The sequence below is a fragment of the Anser cygnoides genome, chromosome 1, assembly GCF_040182565.1.
Source record: "Anser cygnoides isolate HZ-2024a breed goose chromosome 1, Taihu_goose_T2T_genome, whole genome shotgun sequence".
In the NCBI taxonomy this organism is placed as follows: Eukaryota; Metazoa; Chordata; class Aves; order Anseriformes; family Anatidae; genus Anser; species Anser cygnoides.
In genome coordinates, this window is record NC_089873.1 from 1,551,527 (window position 1) to 1,562,352 (window position 10,826).

At 66.7% G+C, this 10,826-nt stretch overlaps 2 protein-coding genes across 4 annotated transcripts in view; both read right to left on the reverse strand.

Moving 5' to 3' along the window:
- The window catches only part of UBE2H (ubiquitin conjugating enzyme E2 H), a 50,783-nt gene extending 49,024 nt beyond the window's left edge, over positions 1-1,759 (reverse strand). The window contains exon 1 of the mRNA XM_066996774.1: positions 1,443-1,759. Within this exon, the coding sequence (XP_066852875.1) occupies positions 1,443-1,495 (53 nt within the window). The 5' untranslated portion in view covers positions 1,496-1,759. The remainder of the gene's footprint in view (positions 1-1,442) is intronic.
- A 2,001-nt stretch (positions 1,760-3,760) lies between these two features.
- On the reverse strand, positions 3,761-10,809 carry ZC3HC1 (zinc finger C3HC-type containing 1). 3 transcript variants are annotated; one of them, XM_066997076.1, is made up of 10 exons: positions 10,654-10,809; positions 9,528-9,642; positions 9,141-9,291; positions 8,323-8,406; positions 7,590-7,717; positions 6,382-6,539; positions 5,896-6,121; positions 4,875-5,081; positions 4,555-4,758; positions 3,761-4,206 (listed from the first exon to the last, which is right to left on the reverse strand). In XM_066997076.1, the coding sequence occupies exons 1-10, from the start codon at positions 10,764-10,766 to the stop codon at positions 4,138-4,140; spliced, it is 1,455 nt and encodes a 484-aa protein (XP_066853177.1). In that variant the 5' UTR covers positions 10,767-10,809; the 3' UTR covers positions 3,761-4,137. The 3 variants fall into 3 exon arrangements, with proteins under 3 accessions (XP_066853177.1, XP_066853229.1, XP_066853123.1); XM_066997128.1 differs by having other exon boundaries at positions 4,875-5,084; positions 10,654-10,807; XM_066997022.1 differs by lacking the exons at positions 9,528-9,642; positions 10,654-10,809 and having other exon boundaries at positions 9,141-9,465.
- Between the last annotated feature and the right edge of the window lie 17 nt (positions 10,810-10,826).

Sequence of the window (10,826 nt, forward strand, 5' to 3'; positions counted from 1 at the left end):
CCCCCAAAAATAAAAACCAAAAAACCCCCAACCAGCCGGAATCGCCGGCCCTCCTCCCGGCGCGATCGAGGCCGCGATTCGCCTTCGCCCTGTGCGCGTGTGTAACTTTAAACCCCCGGATAAAAATAGCTCAGATTCAACCATGATCGCCAGTCATTTCCTATTTGCTCAGGAAAAAAAAAAAAAAAAAGAAAAGAGAAAAAAAAAAAACCACCAAAATACACCGAGAGCGGCTCCGGGAGAGGAGCGGGGCGCCCGGCCAACGTCAGCACAAGTTTCCTTCGATAAGCCGCCCTCCTGCCACGAACGGCGGCGCTCTCCTCCCCCCCCCCCCCTAAAAAATAACCCCCAAAACCCAAATAAGTTTGTTTTTATCTCTCCGGGAACTAAATCAGACCTCGGGCCCTCGCAGCCGGCAGCCCCAGGTCCTGCTGGGGGAGGTCGGGGGGGGAACATTTTGGGTGCCATCCGCGCCCCCCCCCAATCTCTCTCTCTCTCGGCGCACGCCTTGTAAACAAAACCTATTAATAAAGCGATCCCATAACCAAATCCCCGATGTTTTCGATGCCGCCCACGCTCCGGAGAGAGGCGGGGGGGGGGGGAAAAAGGATTTTACCTCCCCACAAAGGGGGGCGAGAATGAGAAGAGAAAGGGGAAAAAAGGAAAAAATGAGGAAGAAAAATATAAACAGGTCTAGGCTGGGGGGGGGGGGGGAAGACAACCCTAACCCGGCACGTTACATAAACGGGACCTCCTCGGGACGGGGCCCGGCCCCAAAAAGCCCTTTGCCCACCCGTGTGGAGGGTTTCCTGCAAGCCCCCCCCCCCCAAAAAAAAATAAACTTAAAGCCCTAAAGCTGGCAGGTCCGTGAAGGGCAGGCTGCAATCGCGGGGGGGGGGATAATAACCCCAATAAAGACCCCAAAAAGGGGTTTTTTTTTAGGGGATGGGGCCGCCCTGAGCCCCCTTGTAGGGGGCGGGCAGGGCAGGGGGGTTAATGGGGAGGGGGCTGGGGGGGTCACCCTTAGGGCTTAAGGGGGGGGGGTCACTGTGAGGCCAAAAAGGGGGAAAAAAAAGAAAAGGGGGGGGGATATGGGGGGGATATGGGGGGGGATATGGGGGGAGGGTTCAGGCCTTTCCCTGGATACGGGGGGGGGGGCTGGGGGGGGGCACGTTCGGCCCTGCTGTGGGGCGAGGCCTGGGCCTGGCCTCACAAAAGGGGGGGGGGGGGGGTGGCGATAATGGGGGGGGGGGCGATAATAGGGGGGGTGGCGATAATAGGGGGGGCGATAACGGGGGGGGGGCGGCGGCGATAATGGGGGGGGGAGTGGCGATAACGGGGGGGGGGTCCCGGTTCTCCCCCCCCCCCAGCCCCGGTGCAGGCCCAGCCCCCCCCCCCTCGCCCCCCCCCCCCCCCGCAACCCGAGGAGGCACCAAGGATACAGCTTGACCACGTCGGTGTCCATCCGCCGCTTGCCCGGGCTGGGGGACGACATGGTGGCCGCCGCCCCCGGGGCTCCGGGCGGGCTGTCAGCGCCGCCGCCGCTCCCGTCGGTGAAAGAGGGGGGTTGGGGAGGGGACGACGGGCACCGAAAGGAGCCTGGGGGATGGGGGGGGGGGGGGCGCTGGGCTGTGAGGGACCGGGGTCGGGACCCCCCCCTCAAGCGAGGCCGGTGCCGGGGTCGCGGCCGCCGCCGCCCTCCTGTGGTGCCGCCGCCGCCGCCTCAGCCCCGCTCCGGCCGCCTCTGCCGGAGCCTCTCTCTGGCCCCCTGACGTCACCCGCAGTGACCTCACCGCCCCGCCGAGCTGCCATTGGGCGAGCGGCCCGGCCCCGCCCTGCCGCGGGGGCCGCTGGGAGGTGTAGTGCCGGAGAAGGGGGGTTGTAGTTCGGGGAGGGGGGGGGGAAGAGGAGGGCCGCGGGTTCGAGACCCCGGTGGGGATAAAAGGGGGGGGGGGCGCTTGGGGTTGGTTTTGGGGTCAGCCCGGGGGGATTTCCCCCCGCCAAAAAAAAATTCAGCCGTGTCACAGCCCAGAGAGGCACCACAGGATCCCCTGTGCCCCCCCCCACCAGCAGGGCCTGAGGTGGGGAAGCGTGGTCCCAGGGACGGCACCCACGTCACCCCCACCCCCCCCCCCCCAGGCGCCCCAAAAATCTGTGGGGTCGCAGTTAGGAAGGCGTCAAACGGCCGGAGCATCGGTGCACGAGGATTTCGGACGCCGTGCCGGTGAGGCACCTCGCCCTGCCTCAGTTTACCCAACCGGGACGGGGCTGCGGGGGGGGGGGGGGGGGGGCACCCGAAGGTGACAGCGGGTGGCAGGAGGGTGACGTTATAGGGGACGTCCTGCGGGCTGGCGTGCCACCTCCACCTCCCCGGGGCGGACACCCCGCGTTCCTGACCCCGGCATCACCAAAAATTTCGTCCGGCGTCACCTCCCCGTGCCCGCGGTGAGCCAGCGCCGCTGTCCGCGGGGAGGAAACGCAATCAGGGAACCCCGTAAAGAACCCATAAAGGGGGGGCCCCACCCTATACGAGCCAACCCTATACGAGCCAGGGGTTGTTTTTCCTCGATTTAATGCCCCGCCATCCCCGAGCAGCACCTCCGTCACGGGGCAGGACGTAACCCACCCCCGAGGGGTTGGATTCACATCCTGGGTGAGTTAACCCAGGAGGAATCCGGGAGGAAAACAGCGACGGGGTGAGTAAAGACGCGGGGTTACGGGGTCCCCGTTTCCCCTGACTTTGACGCTCCTCGGTCGGACGCCGGCAGGAAAATAGAGGGGAAAAAAGCAGGGTTTTCTCTTGGTTCCTTTAAACGGACCAGGGTGACAGGGCCCCCCACAGCATCCTGACCCTTTTTGGGGGTTTATCCTCGGGGCGCGGCTGCTGGCGGTCCTGTGGCAGCACCCCCACGTCCACGAGGTCCCCGCGGGTCCCCCCCCCCCGAGACAAAGCCCCCAGGCCTTTGCGATCCGTGGGGTGAAGGAGCACGATTCCTCTTCGGGAAGGAAGGGGAACCACCCGCCCTCCAGCCCTAGGTGTCCCCTAGAAGCCCCCCCCAAGAGCCATGGGCAGGTGAACCTACAAGTTTTGGGGTTCAGGGCCGGCCACGGTGGCACCGTTGCGACCGAGGGCGGGGACCGGCCCCAAGTGCGGTGGCCGCTGCCTTCCCGGGAACGGGGCGGCCAGAAAATACCCCAAAAGACGAGGTGAAGACGATTCCGTGAGATGCCCTGCTGGGGAAACCGAGGCAGGGCCTCCTCCGCGTGTGACGAGCACCTGGCTCAGAGGCGTCCCGGCCCCTAAAACAGGGACAAGGGAGGGGCTTTGCTCTGAAATACGGGAACCACGCGTCCCTGCGCCTTCCCTCCCGCCGCTTTGGCGGCAGCAGACCCCTGGGGACGAGGTCCAAAGCCGCTCCGGGGGCAGCTGCGGGGGCTGAGCCCATCCCCGAAGCCCCTTCCACATCCTCGAGGACGGAGACACCAGGTTGGGGTTTCCTCCCTTGCCTTCTTCTCCCTCTTCCAGGGGGGAGGAGATCACCACCTAAGCCAGAAGCAGCCCCGAGCAGCGTCTTCCACGCTTTTTGGCTGTGTCTCAGCCTCCCCCCGAGCTCCCGGGCGGGCGATTTATCACCCCGGGGGCAGATGACGGGGCCGTTATCCGCTCCCCAGCAGCCTGGGCGCACCCGGCTCTTTCGATCGAGCCCGCCGGCCCAGAGCTCCCCCTGCCCTGGGAAGAAAGGGCCACGGGAGCCGTAAGAAAAAAGAAAAAACCAACGTGAAATGTTTATTCCCACCTGGCGTCGCCTCCCCGTGCTGCCGGGGGCAGGCCCGGCTGACCGCGGCCCCACGTCCGCCCCGCGCGGCCCCCAGACGGAGCCGTCGCAGCCCTCGGGGCCGAGGGCTACGGCGAAAACTGCTGAAGGCTTTGGGGTTTGAGGAAGGGGGACTGGGGGGGGGATCCCCAGGGGCTGCTTTGGCACCGGGGCAGCCCAGGGCTTTCGCAGCACGCGGCTGAGCCCTCCCCGGGGCACGGAGCTGCCGAGGGAGCGACCGTGAAGGGGATCGGTGCCGGAGCGAGGCGCTGCCCCCGGCAAGGGCCTGCGCGCGCGGTTCCCCCGGAAGGCGGCGGCAGGTTCAGGAGGGATTCGCGCTCTCCCACTGCCGGAAAATGCGGAACACCTTGGAGGACTTCACCGAGAGGCTCTGCGGGAGAGGGGAAGAGAGCAAAGCAACAGGAGGTCAAAGCGCCGCGGAGGGACCCGCAACCGCGGAAGCGGCTGGTATTTACGGCAGCCCTCCGACGGCTCCGCTCGCAGCACGTCGCGGGCGGACGAGACCCGGCCGAGAGGCCGTCGAGAGCAGCCGGAGGGGAAACGGGCTCCCGAAGACGCGTCCTCGGTTCCGTCCGCCCCGTCGCCGGGTCTGCGTTTAGCCCAACGCGAGCTCGTCTGCCCCGAACCCTGCCCGTGGGCTTTTCGGCCCCGGGGGGGAAGACAGCAGCGAGCAGCGCTCGGGTGCTGAGGTTCGGGGCTGGGAACCCCGCAGGCTCACCACGGGCTCCGTCTCGGGCACTCTGTCACATTTTCCGATGGCCAGGAGCACGTTCAGGATCGCTTGCCAGCCCGGCTCTGCCTTTGGGGGCTCCTTCTGGGCCGCAGAATCCTCCGGGGCCTCCGCTCCCTCCACCGCGTTGACCCAGGGGCACCAGTCGCGATGCTGCGAGCTGGGGTCAAAGAAACTCCTCGAGGAAGCGTCCTGGGCAGGCAGAGAAGACGGCAGCGAAGGGTATCAGCACCGGGATCGCTTCAAACGGGCTCCAGCGACGCGATAAAACCCTCTCCGCGCCCAAACGCCAGCCCCGTGGCACTCACCGAGCTGCCGGAGGAGCAGAGCCGTGCCCGCTTGGCCCTGCGGACGGGGCTGGACGGCACATCCACGGCCGCTTCGCCCTGCCCCATGCTGCGGGTGACGGGGCGGCTCCTCGGCGTGGGGCCGGCTGCCTCCGATTCGCCTCGCTCCACGGGGCTGGCGGAGTCCCAAGCCCGCGGGCGAGAGACCGCCGGGGACGGGCTCTTCTCCTGCTGCCGGCGGGGAAAGGACGAGGGTTAAGCCAGGCCCGGGCGCCGGGATTCGCTGGGGGAACCCTCCTGGGAAGCGGTTCTGCAGAAAAGGAGCTGGGGGCCCGCCGGATGCCGAGCTGAACGCGAGCGAGTGACGCGCCCCTGCTGACGGGCAAAGTATCCGCAGCGGGTCGAGGGAGGTGGTTCCGTCCCCCTGCTCAGCCCCGGTGAGGCTGCACCTGGGGAACTGGGTCCAGTTCTGGGCTCCCCAGTACGAGAGGGACGCGGACGGACCGGAGAGAGCTCAGCAAAGGACAACGAAAACGACGGAGAGAGACTTTAAACGTCTCCGCTACGAGGAAAGGCCGAAAGCTGGAGCCCAGGAGGTTCCCTCCGCCCACCAGCAGCACTCCTGGGCTGGGTGGGTGCCGGAGCCCTGCGGCGGGTACCCAGAGGTTGTGGAGCCCCCTCCTTGGAGAGCTTCTTGGACGTGGGGCTGGGCACCAGCTTGGGGTGGCCCTGCTGGAGCAGGGGGGGGACCAGAGGGACCCGGAGGCCCCTTCCACCCTCAGCCATCCCGTGGTCCTGTGGTTCCTCGGGCCGCCAGCACACCCTCTGCCCGCCAGGGACGGGGAGGCGCCGCGCGGCTCAAACCGGAGACCAAAACCCCCTCAAGCTCTCCCGGCGGGGGCTGTGCCACCACCGAGGCGGCCCACAGCACCGCCAAGAGCCCCTTCGGGGGTAGCGGACCCCCAAAATTCCTTCGGGGGCCTCAAGCCCCGCTCGCCCCCGCAACCGAGACGCCCTGAGCCTGCCGAGCACGGCGCCGTACCTGCTCGGAGCCCGGAGGAAACGCGTCTTGGCTCCGCGTCAGCATCCTGCGAGGGGACGTGGGCACAGGCGGGCAGCGCTCGGCGGGCGCCGTCGGGGCGCCTCCGGGGCTGCACGAGTCCAGCTCCGGGCCGCCGGGCTCGAGCTGGTGGAAGCCCCACAGCCCCACCTTCCTCATGCAGCGCGAGCAGGTGATCACCGAGAGGAGCGGGGAGCCGGGCACGGCGCTGCGGGGACACGGAGCCAAGGCACGGGGTGGGGGGAAAGGTTGGGGCGAGCCTTTGGGGCCCTTCCCAAAAAGCGCGGCTTTCAGAACGGCCGCGGGCGCGCAGCCAGCGGCCCTCAGCTGAGGGGCAGGCTGGTTTGGTAGCCCGGCGTGCCGGGAAGGACGCAAAAACCCACCCGTATCCCCGATTTAAACTCTTAAAAGTTTACGTTTCGGTTTGGCACGGACCGGGAGCCGTCGCGGGCTCGGCCCCGCACTCACCCGCAGGTCCAGCCGCACAGCGCCAGGACGCAGGCGGAAACGTGCACGGGCAGGGCTTCCGAGGTGAACCTCGCCGGCGGCTTCTCCCCCTCTGCTTTGTGCTCGAGCTCCTCCCTGACCAGCTGGAGGAGCAAGGAGATCTTCTCCTCCGTCAGGGACTGGGGGACGGAGAGAGGCTGGCGGTCAGAGGCAGCGCTCACCTTTCCTTCCGACTCCATCGGCGTCTCCGGCTGGATTTGCCACCCTGCCCGGTGCCCCGCAGCTCCTTTTTTTTTATTGAAGTGCTGCCCTCGGGACTCCCGGCCTAGCAATAATGCTGAAATATGGAAACGAGCGCAGGAAAACCCCCGGTGCGACAGATGAGGGACTCTCTGGTCCCAGTTGGCCGCCCCGAAGGGCACGAGCTTGCGCGCTCAGCCCTTAAATTCCCTGGTTAGCACGCAAAAGCCGCCCGGAGCGACGGCCCTCTCCTTCCCCGTGCCCGTCTGCCTCTCCCTGCTGCCCGCACTTGTCCAGGCACCGTTTGCTTCCCCGGATGGAGAGCGGGATCTCAGCTCTGCCACCCTGCTGACAGGCAGGGATTGGGAGGCCATCTGCGTTTGGGCAAGCCAAGAGCACTTCGGGGGCCGTCGGCGAGATACAGAGAGAGAAAAGAGCCCCCCCGGGCTACGCTTCGGCTCCTGCCTCCCTCCCGCAGGGGTAAGCTCTCACCTCCGGCCTCTTGTAGGACCCTCGGAGCCCCTGGAGGTAACGAACGAGGTGGGGGAGTTGCAAGGGGAAAGCCCCAAAGGGCTCTGTGGGACCCAAAACGCCTTTTGCACCTTGCCAGGAAAAGCAGGACGCCGGCACCGCAGCCCCTCGCCACCGGCAACGCCGTGCTGGCACGAGGCAGCTGCGCCCGCGTTGGGCAAAGGCTTGCGCGAGCAGAAACCCTCCCGAAGGTGGCAGAAACCAACCCAAACGCGGCAGGAACCCTCCCGAAGGCGGCAGGAGCCCTCCCGAACTCCCTTTGAGGCGCTTCCAGAAAGGCCAGGGGAAAAATCACCCTGCAGGGAGCGCCCGCGGAGAAAGCCAAGGCGACGGCGGACCCTTAACGCGCGCGGTCCGGGTCCTCGCCCGGAGCTGTTTCGGTCAGGGGGCGGCGCGGCGCGGGCACCGCTCGCCTCGTCCCAGGGGGGCCTCGAGCAGCCCGCCGGCGAGGAACCCACCGTGGTTTTCACGTCCTCGGCTCGGAGGGAGGGCAGCTGCAGCTCCAGCTGGCACAGGCTCTGGAAGCGCTCCAGGAAGTCCTGGAGAAGGGCCCGGGGCTCGTCCACCAGCAGCAGGGCGAAGCGGGCTGGCGGAGGGGGGAAAAAAAAGGAAAAAAAAAGGAAAAGAAAAAAAAAGAAAAAAAAGAAGAAAAAGCAGCCTTAGGTGCGACATCTGCCTTCCCACTCCTCGTTGGCCCGCAGGAAGAGAGAAAACGAGGCCAGCGGAGCTCTGACAACCGTCTTTTAAAAGAAAAGCTGAGCAGCCTCTCGTTCCTTCGCCAGGACCCGTTCCTAGCGCTTCGAATCACGGAATCGTATCGGTTCACACCTTCAAGATCACCAGGAGGACAAAGCCTACGACCCTCTGAGCGTCCCGTGCCATCCACCCTCCCCTCCCCGCTCCCGCCTACAACCCGGGCAGCGTTTTCCCTGCCCAGGAGGAGGCACAGGAAGGTTGACGGAGGCAAGCGCTGGCCCAAAACCCGAGGCGTGGGGGCTCCCGCTGCCGCTCGGAGGCTCCCCCCCCCCGCCGCTGAGCTCCCACGTCCCCAGGAGAAGGTGGGGGGGAAAAAGGGACTGGGACGACACCACCTGCTGCGGGAGCTTGGAGAGAAGCCACGGAGGCGAGAGGAGAAGAGAAGAGGAAGGGAAAGGGAGATCCCAGAGCGGTGCCGGGCTCTGCGGGACCGACCTGGGCAGGGGCTGTCCGGCCAGAAGCAGAACTTCTCGTGCGCGGTGCGCAGGGACTTCTTCAGCTCCGAGCAGTGTTCCTTATCTGCAAGGCAAAACCCGCCGCTACGCCTCGGGGAAGGGGAGGGGGAGAACAAACAGCAAGCAGGGACATGGAGGGGGGGGGAGCCGCAGCAGATGCGGCCCAAGTCAGCCGCCGGGGCTGCGCCTCCGCTGCTCGGCGGGGAACCCGTAATAAAGGGAAAAAAAACGAGGCGAGGAGGTGAAACTCGGCGGCGGCGGGCAAAAAAAAACCCTTTCCAGGCACCTGGGACAGACCCGGGTGAAGGAAAATCAGGGTTTGGGCAGGGTTCGGGCTCGGGAGCCAGCACCAGGACAGCCCTGGCGATCCAACCCGGCGCGAATAGGGCAGCGGGGGGCTTTCGGGGTTAAATCACGCGAGGTGAGCGCCTGCACAGGCCAGCAGGGCCAGCAGCCCTCCGGTCTTCTTAATTAAGAAAAGTTTAAGGTCTTTTCGATCAAGCCAAAGTCTTTTCAATCAAATCAAAGTCTTTTCAATCAAGCCAAAGTCGTTTCAATCAAGCCAAGGTCTTTTTTAATTAAGAAAAACCAGCAGAGGACCAGAGCAGCGGACCAGGGAACCTGGAAACCCGCCTCCGAGAGCGCCGCCGTGAACCCCGGGAGCTTTATCGGATCCGTTTTCAGGGACGGAAACACCCAGCGCCACCCAGGCAGGCCCACGGGCTCCGTTGGGGCGCGGAATCCCAAACCCCGCACCCGGGAAGGTTCCCCCCCGGCCCCGGCCCGCGGCATACGCACACTTGGCGAAGTCGAAGGCGAGCTGCAGGCTGGCGCAGAGGAAGGCCTGGCAGCTGGAGCACTTCAGCACGTCGCACTCCACGTTGGCCCAGCCGTACCTGGCGCACACCAGCGGGGACAGCTCGTGGGGTTTGCCCGCCCACTTCAGCGGGTGCCCGGCGTTAAGGACAAAAAAACCTCCCCCCAGAATTCCCCGGCTCATCTCCACCGCCTTTAGGCGCCTCGTTCCTCACGGGGCGGCTCGTCCCTAGGGGAAAAAACAAAACAAAAACCAACCAAACAAAAAAAAAAAACCAACCAACCAAACAAAACAAAACAAAAAACCTGGGGAGACGAAGGGAACCCTCGGGGACGGTGAAGCGGGGAGAGGGGAGGCTGGAAGGATATAGTGAAGGTTTCCACCCGGCTGAAATAAGCCTCTCTGCTCGTCGACTCCGAGGGGGGAGCGTCCTCCACCTGCAGGGATCCGTTGGCGGGCTGCGGCCGGCCCGCCGCGTCCTTCCTAGGGGGAAGAGCGAGTAAAAAAAAACAAACGTCCTCGCCGCCCCCCGGAAACTTTCCGCCGTCCCCTCCCCAGAAGAGGCGGGAGCTTTCTCGGAGCCCCCCCCCCCCCGTAAGAGCTGAGTCTCTCGGAGCCCCCCCGGTGCCCACCAGTGCTCTCCCCGCCCCCCCCCCCCCCCCCCCCCCCCCCAGCCTCTCGCTACCCGCTGCTGCCTCCCAGCGTCCCAGCGCCTCCCAGTACTTCCCAGTTCCTCTCCCCGTGCCTCCCAGCGCCCCGTGCTCCCGGCACATCCCCTGTTAACAGCCCCAACCACCCCCAGCACCCCCCAACCCCCCCCCGGCGTCCCCCAAAACCCCCATCAGCACCCCCAACCCCCTCAGCACTCCCCAACCCCCCCAGCACCCCCTTAAGCCCCCTTCAGCACCCCCAAATCCCCCCCAGCGCCCCCCAATCTCCCCTCAGCACTCCCCAACCCCCCCCCTCAGCACCCCTCGACCACCCCCAACGACCCCAACCCCCTCCTCAGCACCCCCTTAAGCCCCCCCAGCACTCTCCTAAGCCCCCCTCAGCACCCCCCAGCACCCCCAAAGTCCCCCAGCGGCCCCCAATCCCCCCCTCAGCACCCCCAAATCCCCCCCAGCACCCCCAACACCCACAAACCCCCCTCAGCACCCCCAAATCCGTCCCAGTGCCCCCAACCCCCCCAACGCCCCCCAAAGCCCCCCCAGCACCCCCAAATCCCCCCAAGAACCCCCCAAACCCCCTCAACGCCCTCAATCCCCCCCTCAGCGCCCCCAAACCCCCCTCATCACCCCCCAAACCCTCCTCAGCATCCCCCAAACCCCCCCAACACCTCCTTAACCCCCCCCAACACCCCCTTACCCCCCCCCATCGCCCCCAAACCCCCCCCCCCAGCGCCCTCCCCTCAGCGCCTCTGCCCCCCTAGCCGGGCCTAGCCCCCCCCCCCCCCACTCCCCTCAGGCCTTTCCCCCGTCCCCCCCCGCCCCCCACCCGTCGCTGCCGCCCCCCTCCGGGGCGATGCCGCCGTCGATGAGGTCGCGGATCTGCTGCGGGGTGGCGGCGGGCGGCCTCCCCCGGGCCCCCGCCGCGCTGGGCGCCGCCATCTTGGTCCCTCAGCGCGTCCCCGTCGCTTTGGGGGGGGCGGGGGAGGCGGGGCCGAGCGG